This window comes from Sardina pilchardus, chromosome 2 (genome assembly GCF_963854185.1).
Source record: "Sardina pilchardus chromosome 2, fSarPil1.1, whole genome shotgun sequence".
Classification (NCBI taxonomy): domain Eukaryota; kingdom Metazoa; phylum Chordata; class Actinopteri; order Clupeiformes; family Clupeidae; genus Sardina; species Sardina pilchardus.
This window is the reverse complement of record NC_084995.1, coordinates 43,629,249-43,644,248: the sequence shown is the minus strand read 5'-3', so window position 1 is coordinate 43,644,248 and position 15,000 is coordinate 43,629,249. Positions and strand designations below refer to the sequence as shown.

At 47.7% G+C, this 15,000-nt stretch overlaps 1 protein-coding gene across 1 annotated transcript in view; it reads right to left on the bottom strand.

Moving 5' to 3' along the window:
* Window positions 1-9,351: 9,351 nt before the first annotated feature.
* The window catches only part of adgrl3.1 (adhesion G protein-coupled receptor L3.1), a 76,830-nt gene continuing 71,181 nt past the window's right edge, over window positions 9,352-15,000 (bottom strand). Inside the window, exons 22-26 of the mRNA XM_062552850.1 lie at window positions 13,434-13,451; window positions 12,165-12,443; window positions 11,859-12,095; window positions 11,674-11,771; window positions 9,352-11,613 (exon numbers count right to left, since the gene is read on the bottom strand). Of these exons, the coding sequence (XP_062408834.1) occupies window positions 11,359-11,613; window positions 11,674-11,771; window positions 11,859-12,095; window positions 12,165-12,443; window positions 13,434-13,451 (887 nt within the window). The 3' untranslated portion in view covers window positions 9,352-11,358. The remainder of the gene's footprint in view (window positions 11,614-11,673; window positions 11,772-11,858; window positions 12,096-12,164; window positions 12,444-13,433; window positions 13,452-15,000) is intronic.

Sequence of the window (15,000 nt, the reverse complement as noted above, 5' to 3'; positions counted from 1 at the left end):
GTTAGTCAGTGCTCTATGAGATGGTAATGCTAGTCAGTGCTCTATGAGATGGTAATGTCAGTGTTCTATGAGATGGTAATGTCAGTGCTCTATGAGATGGTAATGTTAGTCAGTGCTCTATGAGATGGTAATGCTAGTCAGTGCTCTTTGAGATGGAACTTTAATCAGGACTAAGTGACTGTTTTAACAGCATTGTGATTGAGAACTACATCTGTGTGAGAGTGTTATATATGTGCATAAATCACAAAAACAGGATCAAATTAAAAAAATCAAACTTATTAAGGTGTCATTATCATTTTGGAGTTTCTACAGTATTTACAGAAATTACAGAGTGTGTATGAAATAGACTGATTCCTTTACATGTAGTGCAGCAGTGTCCAAGGATTCTAGAGCACTGCACACGCCACTCCAAGATCTTTGGTATTGTCCGTCTAGTCCCTAAGGAGCGGTATGGGGCCTTGCATGTTACTGTGAATAATAAAGCATTACTCCAATACCCCCCCCCCCCCCCCCCACACACACACACACACACACACATTGGAGTGTCAAGTGTCAGGCTTCAGTGTAACACGTAACGTGTATTAGCAAGTGTGCTTCAGGCAGCCCTGGGCTCTGTTTTTCTTTGATCTGAGAAGCAGGATGAAAAGGATCTTTTGTTTCTTTTAAAAGCTCATTGCCCGTGTTGTGAATATGTTGTGTGCTGTGTGTGTGAGAGAGACAGAGAGTAAGAGAGAGAAAGAGAGAGAGAAAGTGAGAGAGAGAGAGAAAGAGTGTGTGAGAGAGAGAGAGAGGGAGAGAAAGTGAGAGAGAAAGAGAGAGAGGAGAGAGAGAGAGAGAGAGAAAATGCTTCTGGTGTGTGTGGGAGGTGGTAGATTTAGAGCAGGTGTATTGAGAACACAGGAGTCCTGTTGATTAGTGAGTCAACTTTCAGCTGAATGTGTGTGTGTGTGTGTGTGTGTGTTTAACAAGGTGTTTTGCATTCTCTTGCCCACACCTATCTATTCAGTATACGTGTGCACCAAATCCACATCACTTCAGGTGCATACGTGTGTTATTCGCTGCATTTGTTATTCACTGCATTTCACTTCCTTGCTTGGCCGTGAGCCCTCGCCAATTCCTCTAAACTCTCCAAATTAACCATCACATAACAAGTGTGCCTCTGGCCCCAGCAGCGTTCTCTCTCTCCCTCTCTCTCTCTCTCTCTCTCTCTCTCTCTCTCTCTCTCCATATTCACTGGAAGTGAAAGAACACAAGGACAGCACTCTGAATCAGAACTGCCTGTGTGCCGCAGACTGGAGTCTGATCCCTTAAAGGCAGCACATTGGCTGTATTCATCAGGCACTGAACCCTGAGAGAGGCATCAAAAAAAAGAGGAAGGGCTGACTTTTCCTCTGTGTGTTTGGTGCATAGGAAAGACTCCTGAAGGGCTCTCGCTGTAGCGGCTGCTCTCTGCGGCGCTCTCCACGTGTTCCCCACTGACACGCGCGGATGCCACACTAGTTAGGTGCTCGTCTGTAATGCGGAGCCTTGTTTCCTGATACAACTGTCAAAAGAAATTTGTTGGGGAAACAAAAACGAATTTGATTTAATTTCCCTCTGACTGGCGCCATGTTACATATCTGTGCAAAATCAGGCAGCACACAATCAGCCCCCCCCCCCCCCCCCCCTCACACCCCTCCTCCCCCCAGCCCACCAGTTATGCTAATTCCCATCTTCTGTTCTGCTCCTCAGCCATGCAAATGGAGGCTGTGATTGCTACAAAATGTGATGCGAAAGGGGCCGCAGATGACAGAGGAGCCATTGAGAATCAAGCGTGTCTGGGAAAAAAAAAAAACAAGCACTTGCAGCTGCGCCATGGAGTCCTTCGCGTCACCTTCACCACACCACGGAGCCGACATGATCTGCCTCTGAGCTCCCTGCTCCAGGTACAACACACACACACACACACACTCCTAACCTTCTCGACAGGAGAGGACGAGGGTGTGTGTGTGCGGTGGCGTAATAATGAGATAAATAGCCAATAAAATAAGGAGAGTCAAATGGTGTCAGCTGATTTTACTGTTTAGCAAAGGCCAAAAAAAAAAAAACACTTCTTGAAAAGAATATCTTATCGAGACGTCCACATGAAACACCCATAAAGTGCATTAGAGCCACTGTGCAGCACTATCAAATGCAAAATAAAATGTCACTGGCTTTTAAAGACACTGTCAGATGTGACAGCGGAACAAAATGGCTTTCTCTCAAACCTGCCGACTTCAATCCTCCGACGAAGCCTTTCTTAGGCAGAGATGCTGCAGCCTGTGGGCACATCAATATTTCAAAAGGCAATTTTCATTTAAACATACTGAAGACTGTTGAATAGGTTTTTTCCCTGTCCTTTCTGCTCAGCTCAAACTCATACCCTTGTCCTTGACGGAACTTTAATGAGGTGTGTGCGTGTGTGTGTGTGTGTGTGTGTGTGTGTGTGTGTGTGTGTGTGTGTGTGTGTCTGTGTGTGTGTGTGTGTGTGTGTGTGTGTGTGTGTGTGTGCGCGTGTGTGTGTGTGTGCGCGTGTGTGTGTACACTTGCATGTGTTTATGTGTGTAGGAGTATGAATTGAGGTGTGTGGGTGGGATGTTTTTTTTCTTTCACTCCTCTCCACACTAATCCTCAAGGTCTACATGATTGTCTTTGATTTCTCTGTAACATTAACACTTAAGGAATACCATGTTATTTCCAATCTATCACTTACTACAGAAAACAAGGTATTTTTGTCAGAAACAGGAACTAAAGGCAATGTTCTGTTCTTGTTTGTTGTTTATGTAAGTAATTAAGGACTAAGAGAGGCGCTTGTTGAACGTGCAGAATATATCCATGCCACACGTTTCCCTCAAATTGAATCATGTGAATGTAGTCCGTAACGTAGCTGATGGTAGTCAAAGTTCAATTAGCACTGAATTCAAATCTTTGTCTTCAGTGTAGTGTAGTCAAATGAACACTGCATAGAACAATTTTCCACTTCATGAGCTAGAGTTTAAAGTATCAGGCTGCTTTGGTGTCAGCTTCAAATTCCTTGTGATGGCATGGCCATGGGAAGGACACAGATGAGCATGTGGATGTGCACTACATGGCTCTGGGCAGGGGCACATTAGCCTATAGCAGCCCTGATCATCTACAGTATATGGCTGTGGGCAGGAGCACATTAGCCTAGCAGCCCTGCTCATTTACATCTCACTGACATACATACTGTAGTCTGGCTCCTTTCATCGTGTTTACATTGCTCTCAGCCACCAGGGTAGAGGGCCAATCAGCATGGAGAGGGGATTACGTGACGTGGTGAACGAGGCGGTGGTGAACGGTAGTAGCAACAAATGCAGTCAGAGGAATGTGTAAATTTATACAGTTGAGGTATAAATACACTGTGTCCTAATTGAGGTTGTGATTTAAAATCAGTTTGCAAAAGTTTGTAAAGTGAAGTATAGGGACTAGGGAGTAACGTAGGAATCCCTGATCAATGTGATTGGTTAGGCTGGATCAATGGTTTCATAGTTAACATAAAGTCTACACCCAATAAGAACGCTAAGGATGGAAACATGTTGGAAGTATGAATACCCAAACTCTCCTCTAGTAAAACCAGACTAGGAACACATCACACAAAATTAAAGAAAACCTTTCACCACATGACATTGTTATGTCATCAAAAGACACCAGTTCATATTCAGCCCATTTCTAGCAGCACCAGTAAGGCTCTCGCCAGTTCTTGCAAAGTTGTCCATGCCTTTAATGCTGCTTTAATGTGAAAGTGAATGCTAAATGTGCAATGTAAACCAATGCAGTTCCCCTCCAGTGGCCTGCATGTGCTCTATAATGACCACAGAAGCAATATCAGTGTCCTTGCCTACATTTTGGAGTCTTTACAAAACAAGCGCAGATGCTGCTTATATCCTTTATTGGTGTGGCTAATTACCTATGTGGGTGTGTTAGTGCGTGTCTTAAAAGTCCCTCTCATGTACTTAACAATGACGATTTAATGATTGATGTATGACAAGATATTTAGTGTGTGTGTGTGTGTGTGTGTGAGAGAGAGACAGAAAGAGAGAGAGAGAGAGAAAGACACCCACCAGGATTAGAGTCTCATATCCCTGTTTGTTTACATTATTACTTCTCCAATGCTATGTCGTGCAGACATGCTTAATAAAAGGCAGCACTGAGATGAAGTGAACTATCTTAAACAACAACTCTGGGCACATCTGTGCCGTGGGTTGCACTGGGCAAGGTCTAGCACATCTTATTCTAAAGGTCTATGTTCTAGCCTCTAGATGTTCTGGCAAATGTTCTAGTCTAGATGTTCTGGCAAATGTCAACTGAATGATTATATCATGGTCTGTCTGCTATGTGCTCTATTTAGATAAAGTAATAGAAACATTTTCTTTTATTATTTTTGCCAGTTACTGTATGAGTCTGACAGTTAATGATCATTGTCAATGAAGCACAAAAGATCCATTTTTGATGAAAGACCCACCAAATTTACTGAAATAGACTTACCCATCAATAGACACGCACGCACGCACGCACGCACGCACGCACGCACACACACAGCTTTTTCTTGCAGTGTGAACAGTTTTGTGACTCACACACACAAAAAAAGTCAAAATACTGCTTTCTCCTTCAACACTTGAGCATGATGGTGGTCATCTTGGACCTCGCGTCAGGGGGTTGCTTGGCAACAGGTAGGTCGATGGGTGTATGGCGGCAGATAAGACGCGACGCGGCGGGACGTGACACGTCACCTGTATCTGCTGCTCGCTTCAGCATATCCCTCAGCCGTCAATCAATCACAAGCGCTTGGTGGGAGATTGGTGCTCTTGAAAGGTTCTGTGTGAGTGTATGTTTTCAAGGTGGGAATGTCACACTTGAAAGGTGCTGAGAGGGATGTGTGTGAGAGCAGTGGGTGGACGGGGAGGTGGGGGGCTGATGATGGATCAATCAGGCACCTCAAAGAGAAGACTTTCAAGGAGAAATGGCAACAGGAAGAATCCGTTTTTTTCCCCTAATCAGATCTGGTTGTGAACTCAGTTTGACCTTTCGGGACTAAAGAGGGAATGTTAAAAATACTCTTACTGCTCCTGCTGAGCAAGACTGATCTAATAGCTACTCACTTTACAAATGAACTAAATTACACTGCAGGGATCTTGGTTTAGCTCTAACTTTGCTCCAGCTTTTGCATAGTTTTAAAACTTTACAAATTAGCCTTATTTGAGGATTTTGGCAAGTAATTATCATCATCATATAACCTAATTTGATAAATGTTGCCTGTGGGGGCGATGATAGGCAGTTGCCACTCAGGTGTGAAGCTGCAGTTAGTTCCCTCAGTTGTCAGATAAATTGATAATGTAAACCAGAAATGTTTTGATTGTGTCTTAATATTTCAACACTGTTATTGCACTTTGTCAGTGAGTGTTTGCATGAGGTTGACATTTCATTCATGTTTTATATTCATATTGCAGCTCTTCCACAGGTGGTGGTAATTATCCAGCCCTCTCCTGAGAATAGAGACGCAACCTTGTGCTTATTGCATGCCTTTCAAAAAGCTTTTATATAAACAGAGTAGACCTTGGCCCCTTCATTGGTAATCCAACAGATGATTTTTTAAAACAGAGTGACCCAGGCACAAGGACAAAATCCTTCCTTCATCCTGCAAGATTTCATTTTGTATTCATTGTTATGCTTATTAGCATAAATCTAGAGAGGAACTTCTCCTTAGTGAACTTTGGGTTCCACTTCGAGGCTTTTTCATAACGGATCTGCTGTTTCAGAGTTATCTGTCTAACAGGTAGGTGTTTGTTCCATTGTTGTTCCACGGCCGCAGTCATGTGGGAATTAAGAACAATTAGGGCTAATTATGATCATAGCAAACCACCAATTAAAAGAACCGGTTAAAATCCAAGCACTGTATTTACATTTATGATGCATTACACAGGTTAAACAGGATTCATTAAGTCAGTGTGCCGGCCACCCATTCTTCAACATTTATCTAGTCAGTGTGGAGGAGGCAATTACATTTAATCACTTTTACAAAAGCGCTTTCTCTTTACGCATTCACACCTTCTCAGAGAGAAGCCAATGAAGCTATGGGTCTCTCTTCATGAGCACATTTTATAACCAACTATGCTATGCTGTTTCCATAGAAACCTTTGTTTGAGCACTGAACAGCTTTATGGTAGGCTACATAGGGATTTTCAGGGAAGATTCTGATGCAAGGGCTTTAAAGAGCGTATGTCAGGTTAAGTAAGGTGCTTTGTGTGTGTGTGTGTGTGTGTGTGTGTGTGTGTGTGTTAGCATGTGTTTATGCATGTGTGTGTAAAAAGGCAGATATATTCATGTACCTCTACATGACACAACGACCTTGAGAAGCTCACAATCTGGTTGTGACATGTTGGGAGTCCGCTCCCCTCTCTCCCCCTCTCTGTAGGTGGGCTGTATCTGTAGCATGGAGACAGTAGCGGGTGGATCTTGCATTAATATGATGCATTAGCTGAGCAGAGGACTCAGGGGGGGGAGACGAGCTTCGATCGGTGCGTCTCCGAGGGGCGGCTTTTGGGATGCCTCCTGGTCTGCCTCTCCCTCCCATCCTCTCTCTCTCCACCTCCCCTCTTCCCTTTCTCTCCACTCCTCCCTTCCCTTTCTCTCCTTCTCCCTCTTCCTCCGTATCCTCCCTCCTCTCCCGCCCACCATGTTAGGGGAGCCTTGGTAAATTCTTAATGAGTCATGATACAGCTTATACATTCCAATAGACCTTAAATTACATTTTAAATTCAGATGAGGCCTTTTCAAAAAAACCCTGACAAATGTGTCTGCTGGGTATTTACTAAGTGAGCATGTGAATGCATGCCTGATGTGCTGCTCTTTCTTGTCTCTGTGCAAGCGTTTGGCACCGAGGGCTGAGCTCAAACTAAAGGTCACGTTTCCTGGATTGCTCCTCCAGCATGGCTTGCATGAGTGCCCTGTATTGCCAAGGTGTTCCGATCCGGCCTCGCGTCTCAAATCAGCGCGGCCAACGGCACAGCAGCAGCACGCGAGCCCTGTTGGCTTCACCCCGCTTTGCCTCGGCCACTGAAGTGGGTAAGTAAGTTTTGTGATTGTTTCCCGGCACACTCCACTCGTGACCCCAAATAACCCTGAACCCTGATGTCATGTGTTTACCGGGGCCCGCTGAGACCGCTCCTCCATCCTCCGGGCAGAGACAGCTTCTGGGCTCAATCCTCCGCAGCGCGGCGACCTGTTGTGATTTCTGCTCGTAATATGATACTCCTGCCGACACCTTGGGTTGTCATGGCAACTCCGACTGTGTTTAATAAATCCAAAAAGAGAATGAAAAATGTGAAATGGAGGGTGGGGTGGGGTGGGTTGGGGGGGGGGGGGGGGGGGGGGGTTATAAAACTTAATAAATCAAAAAGGGAAGGAGGGGAATATGGGACCAGAAATATTTGATGTCTGTGCCCTCTCTGAGCTTCTGTGGTGTGGAGGCAGTGAGTGAGCAGAGCGGAGCGGCAGAGCGCGAGGACGAGACCAAAGGCACCAGCGCAACTCAATACGCTTTCATGCCTCATGGGCCAGAGGAGAGTTTCAGACTTGAAGCAGAGGCCGGGGCTGGGCTCAGGAGTGTAAAGCGATGGACCTTCCCCTTCCCCGCCACCGCCTGTCTCGTCCACTGTCTCTCACCTGCTGCACAGCGGCCGCCCCAAGGCTGTTCTCCAGCCCCTGGACCTCAACAGCGCAATAAGAAAAACACCAGTTTCACCGAGAAATTAAATATGCAGCTGGGAGACCTGACCTCAGAAAGCACCCGCTGCCCACTCGCGCTGGCCTGTCTCCCCCTGGCCAATTAGAGTGAATAATTCACAGCGCCTCGTGTAGCTGGTAAGTGTTTTTCCTCCTGCGAGCGGTCTTATGGAAAATTGCGATAGGGCAGCGATGAGCCGGAGCTCCGCGGGGCCAGACTGGACCCGCGGCCACGCTTTGGATTACGCTGCCTTCCAGGTCAGGTGTGGTGTGCGGGGCCGTCACATCCGCCGTCTGCCAGAGATATGTAATTACCACGTTCAAACACGGCCAAGCGGCCCTCTCCCCATTAATGAATAGACACGGCTGCTATCTGGTCTGGAATTAATGTCAAGCAGGGTTTTTTTTCCCCCCCCTTTAATATTACTTCAGCTATGACTGGGACAAATGGCAGTTGTCTGGAGGCCACTGGTGACATTTTATATCAGGTAATTTTAGAGGATGAATGTGGATTGGGCTCTGAGTCTGTTGCGAACTGGTACAGTCTTGCCTTCCTCTGTGATTTTCCTTAAACGCCTCCGTGAGATTGGAGTGTTGTTGCTGCTGCTGCTGTTGCTGCTGCTGCTGCGTTGTGTTGTTTTTTTAATGGAGGGAAAAATAACAGCCTGATGCCCGATCTTCCTTTCAAGCAAAAAGCACTGGGGGGGAACAGAGAGAATTGTAAGGCATAGCTAAATGATCGCCGCTCTCCAGCAGTGTTCTGACCCACATAGCCCGATGCTGTTTAATTAACCTGTTAGCGACGCAGTGCAGAAGGGAGATTGCAGCTCACAGGAAGCTCTGCCGCTTCTTATCCCTCCAAAATGGGGACACTGACTGAATTCACTCCTTAAACGTGGAAATCAGGTCACCGGCGCGCATGATGACATAGGGAAGGCTTCAGACAGGTTCAGAGTGTGCTTATAGCCACTTAAAACTTCTCCCGCCTGCGCTCTGACAGTTACAGATTCCTCTCACAACTTAAGAAGGGCTGTGATGTTGTACATCGCCTTTGGTCTTCAGAAAGCTGGGACCCGTTTTAACCTTCTCCCCAGTGAGATGGCTGCCTGCGTGAGCATCATCCCAGCTTCTGCTGGGTATTCAGGAGGTGTCCCGCGCAGGCTGAGAGGGATGACAGACACTCGGGCTGGGTGACATTTGGTGCTGTTTGCTGAGTGCAGTGTATGTTTGCATTTCAGTAGGACATGAAATCAATGCGCTGCGATTATGCTTTGTTTGCCCCTGATGACGGGCCAAATGGCGCATAATTAATTAGCCCAGCCATCGCATAACATTTCCTCAGCAAACTCTCATGGACGTCACATAGACAGGGCAGCCAGACAGCGCTTCCTCTGCGTTAAGAGTAAAACAAGATGTTCTTTAGACGTCTGGCAAGTCTTTCTTTTTTTTTTAAACAAAACCTCTGAATCATTTTATGCTCCATTGACTCCATTCGGTCTGTTGCTTCAAACTCCAAAAGGCAAGAAGAGAACGTTGCCTACTTAATGGCTTCTAAGGCATGAAAGACACTCAGCTTAGGTGCATGGAATGTTGTAAATTTTACTCAGTAATTTATTTGTTGGCAAACAACTTTTCACTGTTACAACAAATATTAGTTATGAGATCATTCAACTCCCAAACCCATACAAAATAACATAATAAATAATAATCAATAATTACTGTTATAATGAGGATAATTTAAAACGCACCAGTGCTGCATGGTTCACTCTTATCTGGACCTCTACTCTTGCAGTTTAAATCGTAAATGTTCTTTGCATGAAAACCATCCAACAAATAAATATAGTTTTTTTTTTTTTAATCCTTTGGGAAAGGGGCTCGTAGGGGCATGGGATGCAGGTGTGGGGAGGGGGATATGTGCAGGCTACAGTTTACTCTCCTCTCTCAAATAAGTAAACCATGTCTTTATCATGAGAAACATCCTGGCTTGTGTGTTTACACAATGTTGTTCTTCTCTAAGTGTGCCCTTTCAGAGGCCACATCTCTTCAGACATCAATTCACATTGAGTTTGGTAAGAAAAGCAAAGTAGAGACGCTCCGTCTGTGGTCTACCACGGTGAGATCATCAACTTGTTCTGAGGAAGAGCAGCTGTGGCTCTCGACTACACTAACGCAGGGGACGAGTTCAGCTCACAGAAACAGCCCGGCGAGCTGCCCACTCCCCTCTGACACAGGTCAGGGGGCATCGCTATAGCAACCATTAGGACATCTGGATGCTCCTCTCAAAGTGCAGCATGGATGCCCCCTTGCTATTGATCCATGAGTCGCCTAGCCATTACTTCTACTCAGTGGAGAACCAAACTATAAGTATAGAAATCAAAAGTGGTTATATAATGCTAGAAAAAAGGTGGTGTTTGTTCTGTGGTGCTTGTTCTATTTTATAACAGAGAGAGAGTGAGAGAGAGAGAGAGAGAGAACGAGAGAGGAGGGATTACTCCTAGTGGCACTGTAGGGTAACATAACGGAGGCCCCAGGGTAGAAGAAAGAAATATGTTCTAGTAAAACACACACAGACAAAAGTACAAAATAAAAAAAGTCATGAAATGCATATCATATGCAATGCTTGTATCTGTACATTTTACACAGAAATACATTATTTCTCTGTATTTAGGATTTGTTTAATGTTTTTTTCCCCCTCAGCAACTGAAACTCTTATCGGAAAGGAAAAACAGGGGTGTAAAGAAAGATGCTTGCAGTCTGTGATCACAAGATGCTTTCCTCAGGGTGTGAACTAATGCATCAGGAGAAAGCACTGACCACCCAACAAAAGAGTGCTTTGAGAACCCTGTGGGAATGTGAGAGGATGGATGCAGCAGTCCAACCGGTAAGGTACGGGAGAGGGGTGGAGGGGGACGTCGCTCGATACAGTCACGTACAGTATCTCTGGGGTTACATACTCTATGTGGCAGCTAGTCTGAGTTTCAGCTCAAATCTGGTAGTCTTTCGCTGGCGTTCCCACACCATGTCCAAATCCGTACGGATGCAAAAGAGACCTAGCTAGGACGCTAGGACGCTAGGACGCTAGGACGCTAGGACGCGGTCTGTTGGGGGTGGCTCTCCTGACGATGACTCTGTGTGTGGATGCACTGCAGTGGACGTGGGCAGGTCAAACAGTTGGCAGACTGTAAAAAGTCAAGTCTAAGATTAACGGATAACATCAAACAAGTATCCACAAGTCGGGCGTAGCCAGTGTGTATGGTCCTTCCTTTATCAAAGAGTTCTTTTTTTTTATCCCGAGCACGTTTTCTCTATTCACACACAGTGAGTGTTCTGACCCTGGCGCTCCTGCCACTCTCTCCGTCATGTGGTCTCACGCGCTCACACACAACTGAGCACTGGGTACTATCGTCCGTCCGCACGGGGGGTCAGGCAGGAGTACACTCCCATACTTACACAAACACACACACGCACACACACACACACACATACGCAATCACACACACACATACGCAATCACACACACACACACACACACATTCTCTCTCACACACACTCGTCCGAGCTCAATCCCTGGGCCGCCCAGGCTTGGGGGCGTGCGGTCTATAGGCTGGTCACCAGGTGTGAGGGGTCCTGGGGGGGCTCCTCGGGGGACGACTCCTCCTTCTCGGGGGCCACGATGAAGCCGTCGCTGCCCCCGCGGCCCATCTGGTAGTAGCTGTGCAGCTGGTGGACCTGGCTGCGGGTGTTGCCCAGGTTGGGCATGCTCTTGTAGTAGACGTCGTCCGCGTCCACGCTCCCGCTGCCGCTCTTGCCGTTGGGCAGCTGCAGGTCGCTGCCGTCCTCCTCCTCCTCCTCCTCCTCCTCCTCGTCTTCGTCGTCCTCCTCGTCGTCGCGCTCGTCGCGCTCGTCGTGGACGCCGTTGATCATCTGGCCGTGCGGCAGGTCGGCGAGCGCGGGCATGCTGGTGTAGAGCGAGTCCCGGTGTGGCGAGGGCGAGGGTGAGCGCGTCGAGTGCGAGGGGTGCCCGTGCACGTGCCCGTGCGTCTGCGAGGACCCCGGCTCCCCGCCCACCACGGTGCCCCCCCCCCCTCGCTCGCCGGCCGGCAGCAGCGGGTAGAAGCTCTCGCTGGGCGCCTCCTGGGCCGGGTGGTGGCGGCGGCGGGTGGAGAAGGTCTGCAGCGGCTGGTGGTTCTCGGGCGGCGGCGGGCGCGGGGGCAGAAGCGGCGCCTGCGACTCCTCGCGGATGATCTCCAGGCTCATGCCGCCCGCCTCGTCGTGCGGGTACGCGGACGGGTTGTCCAGCACCATGGCGTTGTCCTGGTCCACCCCTCCCGCACCTCCTCCGCCCCCACCTCCTCCTCCGCCCATGCCCATCCCCATGCCCATGCCCAGGCCGGCGCTGGTGCCCATGCCGTTGAGGGTGTTGTTGGCCAGGTTGCGGCTGTGCTCGCTGGGCCGCTGCTCGTGGTTGTTGAGGTAGGAGGGGATGTAGTTGGAGGTGAGCTCCTTCAGGATCTTCTTCTCCAGCGTGGTCTCCTTGTGCATGGTGCTGTAGCCGCGGTCGATGATCTGCACGCAGTCGCTCAGGTACTCGCCGCCGGGCATCGTGTAGCTGTTGACGTGGTTACCGTTGAGCGGCAGCGTGTCCATCACGCTGGAGTCGCGCGCGTTGTTGAGGATTCCTTCTGGAGACAACACACACACACACACGCACACACACACACACGCACAGAGAAGGGGGAGTTTAGCGGAGGGCTTTTGTGCTCGCGGCTACGCTAACAGTCATGCGTGTGTGTCTCTTCAGCAGGGAAGCTAGCGCTCCCCCCCCCCCCCCAGAGACACACACATCCTCCCACCATAACAGCCTTCCAGCCTCCGCAGCTCACGCGGCTAATTCCGCTAATCAGAAAGCTCGGCGGCGCCCGGCGTAGCGGCACCAGTGGGAGTGGGCGAGGTGCGAGCCGAGCCCGCCGCGCGCCGAGCACAGGTGCATCACACCTGAATCACATTTTCACTTTCATGCCTGAGAGACTGGAAGGCTGTCTCTGGATCTGAACTCTAGTCCCTTCACTAGGTGACAACACAGAGCAGCTTTGTCAAATCAGGATGAACATTAGCTTTGAATTAGCATATTATTAGATGACTATAAATAGCACAGCATTAAAGAGAGCTAAAATAGCAGGCCTTTCAGAAACTGATTAAAGGCAAAAAGAGATGACATACAAAATAAATGAAGACTCTTAAGAGCAGCTCTCCGTTCCCTCTGAGACAAATGATAAGCGGCAGTTTATTGGTGACGAACCAGACCATGCCTGTGTTTATTTTTCCAAGTGCTGCCGTTTTCTTACAGACAGAGCATGTAGTTCTGCTCAGCCAGAAGTGCAGCTTCATGGTCAATCATGCATGATTGCGAATAACCCAAGATCGCGTTCTAAAAGGTCATGTTATTTAGTGACTGATAGGTTGGGATAAATATAGTGGCATGTGACTCAGTGTTTTCATTAATACAGAACTCTGGCAGTGCCATTTATTCTGGGATTCCTGATTGAAGTGTTTGATGGTTTCGCTATTGCAGTGCGACTGTGTTCGTCTGCCAGCTCGGAGGGAAGAGGGAGCAAAGCCGCGAGTCGATTTCACATTTGATGGTCAACAGTGATAGTGAGTTAGTGGCGTACTTGAGTCTCTGTAGGGAGCTATGGGACAGCATGGAGGAGAGGAGAGAAGACAGAGAGAGAGAGCACATGTGTGAATACAGACATAACATGCACCACAACAGTACACATCATTCACTGAGACAGTCACGTACACTGCACACACACACACACACACACACACACACACACACACACACACACACACACACACACACACACACACACACACACACACACACACACACAGACACACACACACACACACACACAGACACACACACACACCCACCCACCCACCCACACACACACACACACACACACACACACACACACACACAAACTCACACACGGCACATTCACAGTCTGAGTCACATCATTTGTCACTATTTGGAGATATTGGGACACAGGTACTGCATCAACCATTTTCAAGTGAATGACTTCACAGACCTTTAAGACTGATATGAAGAGAAATAACCAGATGCCTCAGACACATTCACAGAGCATGGCCGTGCAGTGGTGCTTCAAAAACAAACAGCAGGAGCTACACGTACACTGCAGTACAACTCAGATTCACACTACGGCAGGCACACACTTATCACGCGCAAAGCACACAGAAATCGAAAAATGGCTCCACATGATTTCCAGCCAAATATCTCACTTTCACCAAAAGAAAATGATACAGTGAAATATTCTCTGAAAGAAATCTTCTGACTGCTGACATGAAAACAATGTTTGAACTTTGGTATAACTGAACAGTGGCCACATATTGATAGTTTCGGCCCAAGCTGACAATCATCAACACTCTCAAGTGGATAGCATTTCTGTAACTGTGGAGTACACATATCATAACAGCATGAGCTCCATAGACAGAAAGAAAGAGAGAGAGAGAGAGTTACATTGGTAGAGAGAAAGAGAGAGCTACATTGGTAGAGAGAGAGACAGAGAGGAAGAGAGGGAGAGAGACATACAAAGAGAGAGAGATAGAGAGAGAGAGCTACATTGGAAGAGAGAGAGAGAGACACAGAGAGAGAGAGACAGACAAAGAGAGAGACAGAGAGAGAGAGGGAGAGGGAGAGACAGACAAAGAAGAGAGAGAGCTACATTGGTAGAGATAGAGAGAGAGACAGAGAGAGAGAGGGAGCTACATTGGTAGAGAGAGAGAGAGAGAGAGACAGGGAGGCGGGGAGAGACATTGGCACACCTTGCGTGTTGTACATGCTCACTGTGGGGTTGTTATATACAGCCGCATCCCCAAGCAATGTGTTATAGGGATTGTTAGTGGCATGGGGCCTCAGTAGCGCGTTAGTGATTAGATGATTAGCCATAGCACCTGCAGCAGCCACAGAGAGACAAAGAGATTGAGAGACAGACACAGAGAGAGGGACAGAAAGAGGGAGAGACAGACAGAGAGAAAGAAAGAAAGAAAGAGAGAGAGAGAGGGAGAACAAGGAGAGATCTGTCAGGCAAACGAACAACACATGAGCGACCAATCTTTGCCAACAGCCAATCTGCCATCACACTAGAATCTCAGCACAGGCATATACAGAATCAACAGCACACACAACATACATGCATAGCACACAACAGC